Source organism: Orcinus orca, chromosome 19 (genome assembly GCF_937001465.1).
Source record: "Orcinus orca chromosome 19, mOrcOrc1.1, whole genome shotgun sequence".
In the NCBI taxonomy this organism is placed as follows: Eukaryota; Metazoa; Chordata; class Mammalia; order Artiodactyla; family Delphinidae; genus Orcinus; species Orcinus orca.
This window is the reverse complement of record NC_064577.1, coordinates 54,654,592-54,674,079: the sequence shown is the minus strand read 5'-3', so window position 1 is coordinate 54,674,079 and position 19,488 is coordinate 54,654,592. Positions and strand designations below refer to the sequence as shown.

Genomic DNA, 19,488 nt, shown 5'->3' with positions numbered 1-19,488 from the left:
GTTATGGCTGATTGCATACCCCGTGGTCCAGGAGCCTGAGGGCTGGGCTGCTGCAAGGGAGGGGAGACAAGGAGCAGTGTCTTCTAGGACCTTCCACCCCCTTCAACGAGAGGAGCCCACTGGCTCATAAAATCCTGCAGTCTCTGGTACAGTCCCTGGGAGGTTCAGAGGCTCCTGGAGTCCTGGTGCTCTGCCCCTGTCCCCAGTACCTTCCAAGTTGGGAAGCTCAAGTTGGCTGGAGGGCACAGTGCATTTGAAATTCCCAGAGATGCAGTGATCTAATATGTTGAAAGGGGCGCAGTGAGCAGGGGCACTAATCCCCCTTTTCTTCCTCAGCCTGTGAACCACCCTTCCATCGCCACCCCAAAGATGTAGTTGACAGGCTTGAGACCCTGAGCAATGGGTCCCTCCTGTGGTCATAGGAGGCCAAGGCCACAGTGGCAACGAGGTGGGAGTTGCCCACAAAAGCAAGGTGTTTGCCACACCTTACACCAGCCCAGAGTATACACAGTTTAACCCGGGAGCCAAACTCCTGCCATACTTGGAGTGATCTCAGTTTCGTGGGGAGGAACCTTGAATCCCAGGTAAACTCCAAATCTTGAGAAAGTGTCCATGACGGACTTTGTTCTATGGCCTGTGAAGGAAGAACAAGCCTTTGCACAGGATGGTGTTTGATGGGCTTCTGTGGATTATCTTTATGTCTTAGGCAGTGTTCACCCGAGCACCTGGCACATCCTTTCACCTCTGACTCCGTGATCATCCTGCACCTGCCAGGCCTGGAGGCCTTGCCTCACTACACCCCAGTTTGCCGACAGCTGCGTTCCCTTCTCAGCCTGGGCCATGGGTTTCCTCAGGTCCTTCTCTTTGGCTCACGTTTTCCCAGGGCTGCTTGTGTGTACAGTCTAGAGATCACATTTTATTAACACAAAGAAATCTGCTCGGGCTGCCTGGCTCTCACAGTCACATGGAGAGAAATGTGCTCCTTCGCTTCGCCAGCCCTCAGCTCTCTGTGCAGAATACAGCCGAGAGCTGGGCACCGGGCCAAGCTTACATTTCACATTGGAACACACTTTCACATCACTCGTTGGCAGGACATCCACGGCGGTGTCTATTTGGGGGGTAAGTCAGAGAAGTGTTATTTCCCTCTTCTGCGTGTCGAGAGATAGGACCTTTAAAAAATGTTTGACCAGGGCTTCCCTGGTGGCACAGTGGTTGAGAGTCCGCCTGCCGATGCAGGGGACACGGGTTCGTGCCCTGGTCCGGGAAGATCCCACATGCCGCGGAGCGGCTGGGCCCGTGAGCCATGGCCACTGAGCCTGCGCGTCCGGAGCCTGTGCTTCGCAACGGGAGAGGCCACAACAGTGAGAGACCCGCGTACCGCAAAAATAATAATAATAAAATAAAAAAATAAAAATAAAAAATGTTTGACCTTTCCCCATCCTTGTTGTCTGCAAGGTGCCCAGGTAGTTAGGTGATCCAGCGAAGCGTGGCAGCAGCACGTGAGAGAAGCCCCCTCCCTCCCAGGTTCCCCTGTTTCCTAAATCAGTAAACATAGCCAGGACTGCCTGGGACAGAGAAACTCAGGCCAAGGTAATAACATCAAAACCAAAGTCCTGGAACTCTTGAGTAAACTAGTTACCCTCCCAGATAAAACAACTTTGTTGTCCAAATCGTCCTTTCCAAAGATCTAAGACTTTTCAAATGCTGGTCCAAGGCCAACCATTGAAAGAGAGAACTTCAGCAAGCCTCCTGGAATGGAAAACACTGTTAAAGTAAACAAACGAGCCTCTTCCATTCAGTTTTCCCTTACTGGTCTATTTTTATGTCTTATTTTACCACCCCCCACCCCGGTACTTAACATTTTGTAATACTCTCCCTTCTCCACTTCTACTCCCATCTCCGTCTCACTTTTCTCAGGGAGCAAGCTGATCATTTTGCCTTCGGTAGCACAAATATCCAATTTCAAAAAGAGGAGTTGGGGGAAAGAGGTGGTATAATTCACTTCTTTTGGTGCCCCCTCATACTCAGCTCTTACACGTGGATGCCTGAAGCCTGACTTGGGTTTGAAAAGAAATTTGATCCTGGAATTTTAAACCCTTTTTAGGAAAGATTGGAATGGTTAGAAAACAAAGATTTACTGGAATAATACTGACTTTTCTCAATGAAATAGATCCCTCTTGAAACAAAAAAGTTGAAAGTAAACTCTTCCTTCCCCATCACACCAACCCATAAATTCCATGAGGATTTCCCAAGTGCCAAAGCTTATTCTGATTCTAGTGTTGACTGCTTTGGGATGTTGCTTCTGCTGTCGGTCCCATCCAGCCAAGCAACAACTAATCAAGATTTAAAGAAACTTTTTCCCACAAGATGCATATGCCACCTGCTGCTTCGTAGGACAGGCCACCCGTGGGAAGCCCCCTCTCACTGAGAAGGATGCCCAGAACCTTGGGGACCCGGATGCAGTCTCCTGGGACCCGGATGCAGTCTCCTGCCAGTCACCTGGTGAAGCTTATGCTTACTCTGCAGAAGGGAGGTGGCAGAAACCCATTCCACCTGCAAGTAAGTAGTTTTAAAAATAATGCCAAGTTCTCATATGGTGGGTAGATGCCTCAGCTCAGTGCAGGGTGGAAAGAGTGCTACTTCACAGAGTAAAACGGTTGCAATCACATTACTCATTTCAGGAGAGGTCAGATAAAGTTTATTGGAGAGATGAAAGTCACCCTGCAGTTTCAAAGAGTTCTCCTGAAAGCATTGAGAAATGGTTGAAGTTCAGAAGTTGATTTGAAGCTTTGTTTCCCTTCCCCTTATAAGCGAGACAGGTATTTTTTAGTCACATTTTCCTTTTTGATGGACAGAAGATCTGGCGGATGACTGGGATGGTCTGATCTGCAGTCAGCGGCAGGTCTGTTGTGTGGGTCATCTGCTTTCTGCATGGGCCGTGGTGAATGTGTAAGCTCTGGCTAGTTGCCATCTGCCACCCAGCAAGACAGCACCTCGAGGCTTTAACCCTCTGCCCTCGCTTGGGGAGGTGTTCAGGGAATGTAATTTCATGTTATAATTAACTGAAGCAATGTGCAGTGCTTTTCTTAGTGTGTTACAGTGGCACGACACTTATCACTCAGAATTGACTGTATCGGGACTGCTTTGACAACTAGTAGGTTAAGTGGTTGGGCCTGAGTTTGGCCTACTCTCGTGCCAGTGTGGGTACTTGAATCCTGTGAGAGTTTTGCATAAAACGGGTAGAGGTGTGTTGAACCCACTTTTCCCCAAAGCACTTCTGTGGACTCTGCACTTGGCTTGCGAGTGTCTCAGAGGCACAGGAAAGGGTTTTCTCTCGGGCACCTAAGCCCATGCTTTACACTGTAGTTGGTGTAAGTGTTTACTCAGTAAACATTTGTTCAGTGATTGAAATAACAAAGACATTACTTTCATTATAAATGGTTTTACAAGAGCACTTGTGCTCACTTTAATATCTTCAGTGATGCTGGCAGAATTCAGTTCAACATGGCGAGTCTTTGCAAAAGGTCACGTGAGTGTGTTGAGCTCCTTTGGGGCAGAACTGAGTCAAGGTGGTCTTGGAGGAAGGGACATGCAGACAGACCCTGTGGACAGTGACAGGGCCAGGGCTCACCACAAGGCTTTGGTGAGCTGCTCTTCCATGTGAACTTTTTGCTATTTTCTGATTGGTTGTTAAATAGCCAAGGATGAAGTGTTTTCAGATGAGAGATCACAAGTAAAGGTGGATACCCAGCCCTGACTTTCCATCTTCAATGATAGACACAACTGGAAGTCAGCAGCTCCAGACTCTACAGTATTCCCAGATCACCTGTAAGAGTTCTTGAAACTCATCTAACAGTTTTATTTTTAATAAATTTATTTATTTTATTTATTTATTTTTGGCTGCATTGAGTCTTCGTTGCTGCATGCGGGCTTTCTCTAGTTGCGGAGAGCGGGGGCCACTCTGGGTTGTGGTGCGCGGGCTTCTCGTCGCGGTGGCTTCTCTTCTTGCAGAGCACGGGCTCTAGGAGCACAGGCTTCAGTAGTTGTGGCACACGGGCTCAGTAGTTGTGGCTCACGGGCTCTAGAGCGCAGGCTCAATAGTTGTGGCGCATGGGCTTAGTTGCTCTGTGGCATGTGGGATCTTCCCAGACCAGGGCTCGAACCTGTGTTCCCTGCCTTGGCAGGCGGATTCTTAACCACTGCGCCACCAGGGAAGCCCATCTAACAGGTTCTTAATTGGAATTTTTTTAAACATGGGATTCATAATATTTTATTTTATTATTATTATTTTTTGGCCACTCCACGCGGCATGTGGGATCTTAGTTCCCCGACCACGGATCCAACCCAGACCCCCTGCAGTGGAAGTGGAAGTGTGGAGTGTTAACCACTGGACCGCCAGGGAAGTCCCCTCTTAATTGGAATTTTAACTGAGCAAGTAAGAAGTCCCATGTTGGGGGCTTCCCTGGTGGTGCAGTAGTTGGGAGTCCGCCTGCCGATGCAGGGGATATGGGTTCATGCCCCGGTTCGGGAAGATACCACATGCAAAAAAAAAAAAAAGAAGTCCCATGTTGGGCTGGGGGAAAGGAGGAATGGAGAGGGATGTCGATTTTTTTAAAAAAACACCAACTTACATTTCTTTGGCTAATAGATGCGGAGGAGGCCTCTCTGGCTGGCGTGTGAGGATGTAACTTCCTTGAGCATAGGATTTGATTGGTTTATGGAGTGGTGCTTCTGCCCTTACCTGCCAGTGGTTGGGGTCACTAAAACAGACACAGCCCTGCTGGAGAGGAGAGGGGCTTCTGAGGTCCACTCCAGGAGCAGCTGCAGCCCGCCACTGAGGGGTGGCAGGAGGCTGCCCTTCTGGCTCACTGCCTCCACAGCAGCAGGTGAAGAGTTAGAATAGGTTGATGGCTGGACTTGTGATGTCCTCAGCAGTCCCTGAGCAGAATTCATTCTAAGCCCCCAGCATGCTCTGTGCCCACACCAGGGAATACAGTGTGAAGCTTCTAGCAACACCCGGAGATGCTCGACCCTTCCCACGTGTGTGTGTTCAGTTTGCTGTGTCTCAATTTAGTAGAACGTTGGGGAAAATAACCTCCCTCCTACCAGGGTGAGGTTGCAAAGGTCTCTGGAAGGAACAGTGCAGAAAATTATTCAAATAACTGAGGCATTTGAAAAATTATTTTGAGAAGGATTTAAAATATTTTTTAAAATACATAGCAAGCACCCTTCCTCCATTATCCAGAATTAACAACTTGGCATATTTACCATATATGTTCATATATCAATTTATATAGTCATCTATGAATTTAAACATTATAGATCAAGTTGGGGTCTTGGGGAACTTTTTAAAAAAAAGCTGTGTGTGAACTCATAAGGCAGAGCAGAAATAACTCCAAATCTGCTTTCTCAGATGTGAATCCCTCCTGGCACTTTGGGTCTGTTGTATTAATAAATAAGCCTGGTTTTAGTCTAGTTAGAAAAGAAGGCCAGGCTGGTGCATCAGAACGCTGCATTCCTTTTGGTTAGACTTTGTTAGAGGATAGGCAGGCGGCTGTTTGGCACAGAGTTTCTGGGTGTTTCCCTTTGGAATATAAAAGGAGTATCCCTTAACCCCAGGAGAGACTGCACCAGAGCCATCTTCTTCCCTCGGTGCTGAAGAAAAACAGACAAATACGCACAACCAACATTCAAAGAAGGGCGTGGTGCAGCCTGAAGCCAGGTAGTGAGCTGTGACACTGGCTCACTCCAAGGACTGCAGTGTCATAGGGATGCCCGTTAGAGGTGGCAGCCGGAGTGGTCGCCATTGTGCCTTCTCTCCTGGTTGGTGAAATCCTGTGAATCAGGCAATCTACAGTGTGCACCAGTTTTCCTCTGAACACAGAGCTTCCATCAAACGGGTGAAAAGAAACAGCGGGATAATAGCTAACCCTTCTCTAGTGTTTACTGTAGTCTGGGCACTAGGCGAAGTACATGTATTATCTCATTAAAACTCAAAACAAACCCTGGGCACTGCTATTTTTAGTACTAGGTAGGTACTATTATTATGGTCCTTTCACAGATGAGAAAACCAAGACCCAGAGAACCGAGTAAATGCTGACGGGAGCCCAGTCAGTAGACAGCAGGGCTGGTACGTGCAGCCCCACGGCCTGGCACCAGCATCCGTGCGCTGAGCCGCTACCTCTCCTGCTTCTCCATAGGAGGCACTTTGCGTCATGGAAGGTGGAGAACTCCTGGGACCTCAGAACCTCCGTGTGGATGGCACAACACAGTGTCTTAGGTGTACTGGGAACCTGGGTGTGGAGGGGATGCAGACGAAAGGAGCAACAAAACCAGGCCAGTCAGACGCATTGTCTGTGGTGGCCCTGAGGTCTCCGCAGCCAGGGCCTGGAGAGGCCAGCTTTCAGAGCACAGGCTTTACTTTTAAATCATGAAGAGTTTAATTTAAAAATGGATTCTGTGCTTTGGTGTGACTCTCAAATCCACAGTGCCTTCCAATTTCTTAAAAGTGAAACTCTGTGAAATGATAAACACAGACATCCAGAAAGAGTCAGGGACAGTCTAGAGGGGTATTGGGAACATGTCATGCCTTGGTGCCAAGCCCACGGCACAGTCCACGTGAGGCAGAGAGCAGGAATCGTCCTCCTGGTGCCCATTCTTTGCGCATCTGCCCTGGTACAATAGTGAGACCCATCAGTCCGGAGAATCTCAGTCTTCCATGCAGAGATCCCCCGCTTCAGCCGCCCTGAGAAACCCACATACAGAAGCATGCATGGCTGTGTGGATGTGCTGGGCGGCAGCTCTGCACTTTGCCGTCAGCCGGGGGGGAAGGAGTGTTCGCCTTCACGTGCTTCTCAGAGATGTGCTTGCTGAGAGCTCCTTGCAGACTCAAAACATGGGGGACGTGTGTTCTCGAGAGCTGTGTATGTGAAGCAGCACAGAGCATGCAGCCGGCACTTGGTAAATATTAGTTCCCTTCCCCTTCCTGTGTGTGAGGCAAGTCGTACAAGGGAAGCGTCAGCAGTTCGGATGCAAAAATAGATCTCCATGTGAGGATGTGGCCTCTTTTCCTTGAGTGTGGACCAGATGTCAGGCTGCCTGGTGAGGACTCCAGGAACGTGACAGCTTCCTTCTTAGGGGCTTCATTGCTGCTTCACTCTAGGGAGAGGCCTCCCTCTCCGTGCACTTCTTGCTTCTGAAAAACAAGAATGAAAAAGAGGATGGTAGAAAAGTCCCAGGAATGAACTTTCTGTTTTCTCCTTCTTAAAAAGGATGTGCGTGTTATTTGGATCTTACTTTCAAGTCTGATACCTGTTCATCACGTCATTATCCCTGTTATTTAATAACATGACAAAAATTAATGTAGAACCACAGCAAATGGACATTTGTTTTGAGTGTGTTTATCCTTTTCCTTACCTGACATTTACTGAGGGCCAACTGTTTACCAGGCACTGAGCTAGGTGTTGGGAATTCAGAGATAAGGAAGGGTCCATCCCTTGAACTTGAGCAGTTTATGAATTTCAAAGAGATAGTTAAATAATTGCGAATAAAGTGTTAAGGGTATGTACAAAGTGAAGGCAAGAGAGGTCAGCTCTGAATGGGGTGCGGAGGTTAAGATCAGAGATGATCTTTGAATTGTGTATTGAAGGATAAGCACAAATTGTTCAATAAGAAGGATACATTTAAGTGACTCATTGAATTTTTCTTGTCTGATATTAAGTTAATTTCCGTTAAATATGCTCAAGAATTAATTCAGGTCATAGTGTTAAGGGACATGGGACTGGAATAAAAAAATGAGGGGGAAAAAGAATAAAAAGAACGTATAGGGTGGTTAATCCACAGAGGGGCTAACTAACTCCCTCCTACCCAGAGAAGGGAAACCTTGCTGCATGGTGAGGGACCCGGGCTCTGCACTGCCAGGGCAGCCGAGCCACATGTCTCAAACATGGCATGTTTAAAGAAGTTGGGAGGTTATAGGCGGCATAACAGATGTGATTTGACAGTTGCTGTGGCAACACACCCACTTCCAGAAAATCAGTAAGTGGGAGAGCAGGAGAACTCATGGTACTTGCCCTGGGCTGCCCTGTGCCCCAAACTGCCTGTTCTGGGCCAAAGGTGTGGACAGATTGAGAAGGACAAATGCCCCACATGGCTGACTGCCACCTGCCTTTGTGGAATTGACTCTGGAATAATATAGAAGATGCGTAAACCAGAACAAAGACAACAGGGGAACAGTGTGGGGGAGGAAGGGGAGTTCTGAGCAAGCAGTGCCAACTCCTTTCAGGAAAATACCTCCCAAGCATTGTATTTGAATATATGGAATGACCCATGGATTTCTATGAAAAAATGCATATGGCATAAATGTGTATAAATCTCCCTTTATGGAAGCAGCAGCAGCAAAGAATGCTGTAGGCATAAGTAAAAGCGTCCCTAGAGTAGCAAAAGGACTTGAGTTAATGAAAAATTGGTTTTGAAGTTTTGGCTGAAGAGCTGGGTGATTGCCTCTGTGGCACCACCTTCTGGCAAATCAGAGATATCACATGGTGTGAATCCTCGGACTGTATAGGTGGTGGGTTTTCCAAGCTTCAGTGTACCAGCTGCTTACCTCCACAGGGGCTATTTCCTCCAGACTATTGGTTCTCAACCTTGGCCTCACTCGAGAATCACCAGTGGAGATTTTGGAAAAAGTTATTTAGAAATATTTAATTACAAAGTAATATATGACTGTTGTAAAATAAAGTCAGAACTGTGCAGGTGTACAGCTTGAGTTCCTATATCCCATTCCTAGATTTAACAGTCAGCAGTTCCTTGGATACTCATCCAGACATTTCCTTTGTGTTTATAAGCATATGTGAGTGTGTGTATAAATGTATTTGTACATATATTTATATAGAGATTGATTGTGTGTGCACAGAAGTATGGAAATATATGTATATGCACACACTATACATAGACTATATACTATACATAGTGCATATATACTATACATAATGTGCAACTTGCCTTTTTTACTTAATATCTTTTGGATATCTTTTCATACTAGTACATATAGATCTATCAGCTGCATGGAATCCCATTGCCTGGATATGCCATCATTTATTTAACAAGTACCTTTAGCCTGTTTCCATCCTTGGTTGCCATTCTCCGTACATTCAGCATACCTAAAGTTTAAATCCCTAGATGTGGAACTGTTGGATCAAAGTATGTAGGCTCCAGGGGCTTCCCTGGTGGCACAGTGGTTGAGAGTCCGCCTGCTGATGCAGGGGACGCAGGTTCGTAACCCGGTCTGGGAAGATCCCACATGCCGCGGAGCGGCTGGGCCGCTGAGCCTGCGCGTCCGGAGCCTGTGCTCCGCAGCAGGAGAGGCCACAACAGTGAGAGGCCCGCGTAGCACAAAAAAAACAAAAAACAAAAAAAAAACTGTAGGCTCCAAAAGAATTGTACTAGTTCATACTCCCACCAAAAGTGTGTGCGAAGGCTATTTCTCCTTTCGTTAAAAGTAAAGGCTATTTCTCCTTTCATAAATAAGTAAAACAAAACAAAAATACAGAGCCCCAGGCCCCATTTTCAGAGCTTCTGATTGAGGTGGGAGGGGTGCTGAGCATCTTTATGTTTTTAGATCCACAGGTGAACCTGGTCCATAACCAGGGTTGGGAACTATGGCCTTCGATAGAGGGGGTAAAGTTAGGAGCCGTTCTCCTAAATTCTGATGCCTTGGTTATGCCCTTTCAGACCCAAACAGCAAGATTTCCCTTACTGTGGCCAGCTGGGGAATAGAGCTACTCATTTCCTCTGAAGTTTTTCTTAAACTAGAGATCTTTATTTAGACAGACATAAAATTAAATGAATCTGTATTTATTAGAGTAGGATTAAAGCTACAAGAGCCAGAGAAGTAACACCTAGGTACAGTTTGATACTTTTCTCACTATTCTGTAGTTATTTGTTCATAAGTCATTTCTCCTTTAAAGACTTTTAAGAAATAATTGTTTAATTCCTTTCCGTGTGGCTTCAGATTCTATTAGAAGAGGTAGAGTTTGTGGGTATTAAAGTCAGTACCTTGTTCTCTGATCTCAGTATGAAGAGCCCCTGGGCTGGTAGGCAGCTGGCCAGCTTTGGGAAGTAACCAAAGTGTCTCCTTTCTGCTGCTTAGTTAGCCACAGTAGCTGGAGAGAGAGAAAAATGACATCTCTTTTCCAGAGATCCTGTTGTAAGCATTCTCCATCTTGGGGGATGATTCCTCCTTCACAGCCTGTTTCATTCCTCCCCTCGAGGCCGTGTCTTGCCATCCTCTTCTGTGTCTCTGTCCACTGAGCTGCTACCAAGGACGGTGTCCCTTGCTCTGTGGCATTAGGAAGCCGTGTCACGCCTTCACTCCTCCCACCAACCCGAAGACCATTGCCTTCAGTCTAACAGCAAGTCTGTCTTTGCCTTTTTGAGGAAACACCCCTGCGCCCTCCCGTTGGTCGTTTGCCCACATTTCTTTTCAGTTGGTCTCTTTATCTCACTTCCATGTTTAGGTGAGAACTGCCTTCCGTTAAGTTTATATTAGGAAATCTGAGCCGATTGGGATGGTGGGGGGAAGGGGGCGGGGGGCTGGTGCGCCCTGGAATGACAAAGGATCTCAGAGGTGCTTGGACACTCTGGGTCCACAGAAAGGTTGCAGGCTGTGCTGGGCCTTCCCGTCTCATGTCTGTCTCACGCGTGGTCCTGACGGGCCCCAGCCTGAAGCTAAAGAAGAAGGTGTGCCACAGCACTAAGGAACCCGCACAAGTGTTTGATAATGACTTAGTGTCTCATTTCTGTTTACCCAAGAGGCACACAGACCTCACCTGTGCCTGTGGAATAGAAAGGCAGATTTCTGCCCCATACAGATTTCTCTACATTAGGCAGGAGCCAGATGGGTTTAGCTTGGCTAATCTTAGTACAAGCTGGAAAATTCCAATTTTTCCAAAACAACACATTTCTAAGAAATTGTCTGGTTTAGAATATTATTCTAGCATATGTAAGGGAACCGCACGACTATGGGCTGACTTACTGCGGGCTTATAAATATGGATGAGAATTTACCTGCGGCTCCCTTTGTCCCGCACCAACGTGGCGGTGGTAAGAACTGCACTCAGTAAGCCCCTCCATCTTTATTCCTTGTCAGAATCAGGGGCTGTTGGGCAATTTTTCCCTTGTGTGGGACTTGAAGTTATTTGAGAAAACCCGAGTGTACGCCTTTTCCCAAGTCTTGGCTTGCATCTGGATGTAAAATCAGATGCGTGACGCATGCTCATTGAATGTTGCTTCGGATTATAGATCACTGGGAACTGTATGTGTTGCTCTTTAGTCTTCCCTTCTCCTCTGCCCAGATGACTGAGACTGAGCTGTCACTTCTTTAAAATAGAATTCCTCCCGTGATACCTCATCACAAATGTATATGCTGGTCAGGCGATAACAAGACCGATGAACACCTACATGAAGCAGAGTGCCTGGCAGCTGCCGCAGAGGCTGGCAGTGCTCACCCCACCCCGGATGAGACACTGGGGGCACAAAATCCATTGTGTTTAGTTACCAGCTGACTCTGTGGAATTAAGTTGATTTCCCCCCCAAGAATCCAGATCCCTGACTTAGCGTAATGCCACCCCTCACCCCCACCGCAGCTTCTGTTGCCTAGCGATAGTTATTTAGTAACCTTTCAGAATTATCGTTAACTAATAAAGGAAGAGGAAGAGAACATCCCTATTCCGTGTTATATACACAGCCTGCATTACAGACCTCTGTGTTGTTGGCTGGAGGGGGTGTCTACAGGCATTTTAATCTATCACCCTCCCTCTCTCTCCATAGCCCCTGCCCTCCAGCCCGCAGCATACACTCTCTAGACCAAGAGTAAAAAAAGATGTCATAGGCCAACAACGTAATAGGCTGGGTCGCTCAACACTGCTCACAGAGATCTCCCCCAGAGAAGGCAGAGCAGACAGGAACGTCCTGAGGACCATGTCAGAGCCCCAGGATTCCTGCCACAGGTGGGGTCTAGGTGTGGGCTGCTTGAAGGGAATTGTTGGCCACCAGCCTGTGGCATTACTTTTGTGGGTGGGCACGTGCGGGTGGCAGTGGAAGTGTAGAGAGGAGGGTTAGGGCTTTGGAGCTGGCCCTGGTTTGAACATAGGCTCTTCCAACTCACTAGCTGTTTGACCTTGAGCAAGTTACCCAAGCTGGCCGATTGCTTCTCCTTTGTTCAGTGGAGATGATACAGCTCCCTGGTTTGGAGGCGCAGGGACTGCCTGTGAGGGGTTGATAACATAGCTAGGAGAACCTTTCCTCAGTCAGTCCCGCTGCACCAACCTGTCCAAGGATTAGTTTACCTCCTGCTTTTCTGGCTCCTCTAAAGTACTGTCCACGGAGTCCTCTTCATCTACCCGTCCCTGAAATGTCCATGGCCCCCCAAGGCCTTGTCTTTGGTTTTCTTCTTGCTCTGTATTCTCTCCTGGGGGAATCTCAAGGCTATGAAATCTGTATCTCCAGTTAGGATTGCTCTCCTGCAGCCCGGACTCATGTTTAAAGCTGAGATCCACGTCCTTCAGCATCTTTATCTGCAGCCCAGAGGTGCCTTGGACTTGATGGATCCACAATCAGATGCTGCCTTTTCTGAATGTGCTCAGGACACTGTATTCCGTATCTCAGTGAAGTTTACCACCTCCTTTCTGGCTGTCCAGGCTAGAAACCTGAAAGTTAACTTGCTCTCTGCTTCTCTCTCCCTTATATTGACTTGACTGAGACTTACATTGATCCCACCTCATTAATAACCCTTAAATCTACCTGGTCCTCTGCCATTGATGTGGGCGAGCCTCTCACCATTTCCTGTCTCCCCTCCGATGCCTTCTCCTCTTGGTTGCCACAGTGTTATTTCCTCGACTGCTCACCATTCCCTTGAGGATAAGATCTGACCATCAGGGGCCCCTCTCTGTCTGGTCTCAACTCTTCCAACCCCTCTCCTTGCCCTCTGAGCTCCAACTACCAACTGCTTTCAGTTCCCTGCCTGGCCCATGAGTTCTGTCACATCTTCGTGCCTTCACAGATTCTGTTCCTCTGCCTTGATTACCCCTTATCTCTTTACTTTCTGGCCAATTTCAAGAATCCACCAAGATGCCAACTCCCTCTGAGAAGCATTTCCTGATGCCCCTGCACTCCCTCCAAGGATCTGGATTAGTGATCCACTTTTGGATTCCACCCTTTGGTTCCCTGGGCAAAGCCCTCCCATAGCACTTAGCACCTGTACTATGAACACCTGTTTGCTTACCTGTTTCCACTTCCAGACTGTGTGCTCCCAGATGTGGGTTTTATTTATATATTTCCAGAGCTTAGTCCATAGTATGTCTCAATATATGTTTGTTAAACAAATCAGTGTTTTAATCAACAGGCCTTTGTTAATCATCTTCTATGTGAGGCATTGGTAAGGGCTTTGCCTGAAAAGATTTCCAGTCTAGTTTGAGAATAGATAATTGCTTAAAAGCTATAGAGTCACTGAACCTGATAAAACTTCCAGGCCAGCATATGCATAAGTGCAAAAGGATATAGATCTTAAACGTGAGGGAAGTTGGAAGTTGTCACCAACACTGGGACAGTCAGCGGGAGGAGGACTTGACTTAGGCCTTGAGGGATGGTGCGACAGGTAGAGGCGGAGAGGATGAGAAGCCAGACCAGTGTGCCTGGAGCAGAGAGCAGAGGTGGGAGTGAGGATGTCCTTGACCTCCAGATGGAGAGCTTGGACTGGAAGGCAGTGGGAGGCCACTGCTGCCATTGATCATGGTAGAGATGTTCCAGGAAGAGGAACCTGGTGGTCGTGTTGCAGGACAGGATTGCAGGTGGCAGACAGGCCAGTTAGGAAGGCACTGAATTTGTCCAGGTCCTCAGAGGAATGGCCTGCCCTGGCCTGTGACAGGGATCTGAACCACAGCAGAAAACCTTCACTGAACTTAAGGATAATTTATTGCAAGAGCTAGAATGAGCCTTTGCTGTCATCCCAAACTCTTGTCCCATTATATAACGGGTGGTCACACCGAAGCCCAGAGATTCTCCCCCACAGTTCCCATAACTGGCGTGGTCTCTGGATTTCGATCCTTCTGCATGAGAGGGGTGTGGTTAAAGTTCAGAGCCTGATGGAAAGACGACGACAGTTCTCAGGCTGATGGTCCCTGGGAGCTTGGAGGATGAGTTTGGCTTTGAGACGACAGTGAGCCATGACCAGCCGCGCCCAGACCAGTGCAGGGTTCTCTGTGAACTCTGGGGTGAGGGAATTTCAGAGAGCGCTGGCCAGGCGCCAAGGCAGGAGGCTTTAGAAAAGCTTGTTTACTTTTGGGTACTCAACTTGGAGACTCGCACAGGAAGGAATTCTTGTGGATCTCCTTGAGCAGCCGCAGAACCACAGACACACCTGAATCCTATTCACGTTCATCCGGAAACTCAGGCTTTAAAACAATCCTGGTTTTCTTCCTATGTTTGTTTGGACTGGTTGGGGGGTTGAGAGAGGAGGAAGGGTGTTGCTCAGGAGAGTGTGGGCCACTTGTTTGCAGTCGGTTCCTGGGTTCACAGTGGACGTCAGCAAGCCCTGCACTTACCTCATGCTCTGCTTCACTCTCCCCTCTAAATCCAAACAAAAAACTCACATGGCCCAAAGGAGAATAGTCAGTTTAATAACTCAGCGTGACAGCAATTTGAAAACTGCGGGTTTCAAATGACTAGGCCTGCACATTTTCACCATCTCAGACAATTAAAGAGACTCCAGGGACCTAGGTGGTGCTGATTCCAGCGGTGCATGTTGTCATTAAAGATGGAAAGAGCCTCCAGGTATAGAGAGCTTGTTTCTCTGCTTGATAAGAAGGTAGCCCCAGCCTAGGGGGACCTCAGTAAATTGCTTAGTGGCTCAATTTCTCCGTAGGTAAAATGTGCCCATGGGCCCTACATGCTTCGCAGGGTTGTCAGGAAGGTGGGATGAGGTTATAGATACTCAGCGTGCGCTTGAACCAGGTCTAGATGCAGCATGTAAATGCAGGCAGGAGCCCCTCCTCTGCTCCTGCCTGGAAAGCTGACAACACCACCGTGCACACATGGGGGCTCTGAGGAGGGGCTGAGGTTAGGACTCTAGTCCCCACTTTATCCTTTCCAGATGTCTCTTGTTGCTTATCCTCTAGCATGTGGAGTTGCAGAAGGGCTTGAAGTGGCCATTCTGGATTATAGCCACTGTCACTGTTACAGCCTTGGGAGGATTGGGCCTCTGCTCTCTCAGAAGATATGGCTGCGGGGACTTCCCTGGTGGCTCAGTGGTTAAGAATCCTCCTGCCAATGCAGGGGACACGGGTTCGAGCCCTGGTCCTGGAAGATCCCACATGCTGTGGAGCAACTGAGCCCGTGTACCACAACTACTGAGTCTGCGCTCTAGAGCCTGCGAGCCACAACTACTGAGCCCGTGTGCCACAACTACTGAAGCCCACGCACCTAGAGTCCATGCTGCACAACAAGAGAAGCCACCGCAATGAGAAGCCCGCACACCGCAACGAAGAGTAGCCCCCACTTGCCACAACTAGAGGAAGCCTATTCGTAGCAACAAAGACCCAGCACAGCCAAACATAAATAAATTAAAAAATAAAAAAGAAGGGATGGCTGCTGCACAGAGCATTTGAAGACTGGGCAAGCAGGCAGTTGGTGGGACTCAACCTTGCACTTCCCAGGTCTTCACCCACCTGCGTTTCCTACAAGTGCAGAGGAGGCCAGGAGGCCTGCTTTTCTCCAGCCCTGCATGTTCCATGACTTGGGATGGAGTGGCGCAGGGACATGAGTGTGTGTGGGGGAAGGACAATGCACCTTGTTTCCAGTTTATGACACTCCCCACGCACCTGTGGCGGGGCAGGGGTGGGGGTCAGTGTCGCAAGATCTGAAATCCAGTTCACGCAGGCTTTGGTCTCTGGCACTGTGAGTACATTTCTGGCCACGCTGTTACTTGTCTGTACAAGGAGGTGCTGTGACAGCAGTGGGGAGAGGCTCTTAGCCCCCGGGAGAGCAGGTGAAGGGGACTCTGCTGCTCTGTCTTGGGGACAGTGACGTGGTGGCCAGGGGGCCCACACGTGCCCTGACCCCTGAATGGAACTGATCTGCCCCATGTCACTGACTGCCAGCGGGCGTGGCTCTGAGCCGCTCTGCTCTCGCCTCTCAAGTTCACCTCAAGGAGGCAGGTTTCTTGCTGACTCCACTGGCAAGACACGCGCTGGTCCGCAGCCTTGGAACGAGAGGCCTTGCTAATCCAGTCCCAGCCTCTGCCGGATCAGGAGCTGCCAAGTCAAGCCAGGGCCATTTTGGGTACTGGTGCACCATCCCAGAGCAGCGTGCTAGTCCTGGACACGGGTCACACTTGGTGACATCTAGCAGGCTTTTCCTGGGCTGCAGCCGGAGGGAGGTGTGTGCCGGGGGGCTCAGGGAGGGACGTGCGGACTCCACATCCCCGCCCCCGAGTGGCCTCCCCACATCCTGCCCATCCCAGCCGGCCCCAGCGGACAGAGGAGGGAGCAGTACTCTGCATGGGGGAGTGGCTGGCCCCCGGCCACAGAGCTATTTAGGGGCAAAGGCACCGTGAGTCCAGGTCTGTCTGTGCTTTCTGATGAACTGAGCCATCTCCCAGGACGAGTCAAAGTGAGGGATGAAGGCCAGAGCAGGAGCCTGGAACGGTGTTCCAGCTGTCTCTGCCCAAACCCAGACCCAGTATTAATTGGCATACTGATAATTCAAGGGTATTGGCCTCTGCAGCCATATCCCATAACAGAATAAATGAGGCGTGGTCTCTGGCTATCCAGAATCTCTTTAAAGGTGCCTGAGTGAGATGTAGTGTTGACAGGAGCCCTAGCCCTGAGGCTCATTAGTTGTTTTGTCATTGAAGGAGTGCTCTTGGCAGGAGCTCGCCATGCAGGAGGACCGAAGTAGTGGAGGAGGGAAGGGAGGGAAAGGAAATGGGGTGGCTGGTTGCCCGAAAGTTCCTGGGGCTCTTGTCCATAGCCGGAGGCATTCCTGCCTCCTTGGGGGACCATCTGCTGCCCAGGAGCCCGGTGGGCCATGGGAGACTGAACCCCACCAACCTCCCGCCAGCTTTCTGGCTGCATGACTTTGTGTATGGGTGTTGGGGGCGGATTTCACCTCTGACCCTCCACTTCGTCATCCATAAAATGTGGCGCGGGCTGATGGGTCAGTGGAATGTTGTACTTGAGGCCAGGAGACCCAGGTCCTGATGCAAAACTCTCAGTTGAGAAGCACACAGTCCCTTGCTGTCCTTTGAAGCATTTACATGCTTAAGAACTTGGGCTTTAGAATCAGAAGAGTTGGGAGGTGAGATTCTGTTTCATGTACTAGTTGGGCAACCTTGGGCAAATCATTTAGCTTTCTGAGCTTGTCTTAAACTGTCTGGAAAATGGGGTTACTAATGATTCCACCTTCACACAGCTATCTTTTTTTTTTTAAGTTTCTTTATTTTATTATTTATTTTAGTTTGGCTGCATTGGGTCTTCATTGCTGCACGCAGGCTTTTCTCTAGTTGGGGAGAGGGGGGCTACTCTTTGTTGCAATGCGCGGGCTTCTCATTGCAGTGGCTTCTGTTGTTGTGGAGCACGGGCTCTAGGCATGTGGGCTTCAGTAGTTGTGGCACTCGTGTTCAGTAGTTGTGGCTCGCGGGCTCTAGAGGGCAGGCTCAGCGGCCATGGCTCACGGGCTTAGTTGCTCCGCAGCATGTAGGATCTTCCCGGACCAGGGCTCGAACCCATGTCCCCTGCATTGGCAGGCGGATTCTTAACCACTGCGCCACGAGGGAAGCCCCACACAACTATCTTGAGGATTAAGTGAAGTGATACACTGGCAGGGCCTTGGCGAGGGGGTACTCCTCCTGGCCACTCATCACTGTGACTAACTGGTTACTCAGCGGGCAGGGGAGGCCTGTCTGCCAGCCCACGGGACTGCATTTCTTTCGCCCTCTCAGTAAATGGTAACAGACAGACCCTTCCTAATGTTTACAAGTAATGGATTGGGCTGGCTTCTTGGTGCTGTGCTTTACCCATAGTTCTGTTGACAGCCTGTTACTGGGTGGAGAGAGTTGTTGGAAAAGAGCTGCTTTGATCAAAGTAATCTTTATAGAGGACCTTTCAGTGTATTTGTTCCACAATCACAGACAGCACTTACTGGGCACCTTGTCTGGATATGGCACAAATGAAGTGTGTGTGTGTGTGTGTGTGAGAGAGAGAGAGAGAGAGAGGGGGAGAGAGAGAGAGAGAGAGAGAGAGAGAGAGAGAGGGAGAGAGAGAGAGAAGAGAAGAGGAGAGGAGAGGAGAGAGGGAGGGAGAGAGAGAGAGGCGGTTGGGGGGGGGGATTTGTTTTTGCCTTGAAGTCAGTGTATCAGCTGAGTAAGGCTCAGGACACTTGAAAAGTCTCAGGGTTATGACAGATTCCCAGCCGCTGGAGTTGAGAAGGACTCTTTTTAATATAACCTTTGGTTAAGCCTTTTCTTTCTCCTCCTCTTCTTCCTTTCTGGGGGTTTGAATGGTCTTTTCTTGACAGTATTTAACATAGCCTCTTGAAGGTTATATATGTGCAAAGTGAAGCAAAGTCCATTTTTAGAGGATAATTTTTATTTCTGTCTTTGAAAGTAAACGTTGCTCATTATAGACAATTTGAAAAATATAACAAATAAAAAGAAAAAATAGTCCCTGTTCCCCACAACAGTCCTTGTTAGGAACCAGGGGTGTTTATCTCCAGTTACTCAGTAGTTAGTACTAAGCATCTTCTCCATGCAGGCTCCTTCTAGAAGCCAGGGATGCAGCAGCAAAGAAGACAAGGTCCCCGTTCCCTGGAGCTTACATGCAAATGGAAGGAGGTCACTGACAAAGGTCAAACAAATACAAAAGATAATGGTGGGGGGGAGATAAATTTTGCAAAGGAAATGAAACAGGGTGGTTTGATAGGTGGTGAGTTGGGACAGAGGAAAGTCAGAGGGTTTGAAGATGTGGCATTTGAACTGGTGTCTAAAGCATGCAGAAGGACCAGGCAGGCAGAGAGCAGGGGGCAAGTGTTTAGGTGGAGGGAATACTAAGGACACAGGCCTTGGGGGAGGGGGGGCCCTGCTTAGGGCAGTTGAGGAGCAGAAGGAAGGCCGGCATGGCTGGGCATGTGCGGTAAGGAGGGGCCTTGAGTGTTATCATGTGTGGCAGTGCAAAGCCTTTGGAGGGTTTGAGGTAGGGGGTGACCTGCATAGGTTTCTGTTTTTAGAGTGTTTCCTAGTGGCTGTGTGGAGAGTGCATTGTGGGGACTCCAGTGGAAGGAGGGGAGCAGTTAGGAGGATGTGGAGAGATGCTCAAGGGAGAGACCATGCCAGCTTGGATGAGGAGGCAGTCTTTTTTCTTGATTTTTTTTAAAGTATCTGGGATCATAGTATCTGTCTATCTCTCTATATATTTTGGCTTGCGGCTTGCAGAATCTT

At 48.8% G+C, this 19,488-nt stretch overlaps 1 protein-coding gene across 9 annotated transcripts in view; it reads left to right on the top strand.

Annotated features, from left to right (window-relative positions):
• Nucleotides 1–19,488, top strand: part of HLF (HLF transcription factor, PAR bZIP family member) — a 54,665-nt gene that overhangs the window by 19,134 nt on the left and 16,043 nt on the right. For 6 of the 9 annotated variants that reach the window (XM_033431774.2, XM_033431775.2, XM_049701629.1 and 3 more), the window contains exon 3: nucleotides 2,368–2,559. The exons of 2 other annotated variants lie outside the window; for them this stretch is intronic. In XM_033431774.2, coding sequence (XP_033287665.1) covers nucleotides 2,368–2,559 — 192 coding nt within the window. The remainder of the gene's footprint in view (nucleotides 1–2,367; nucleotides 2,560–19,488) is intronic. One more of the 9 variants, XM_033431776.2, reaches the window with a different exon arrangement.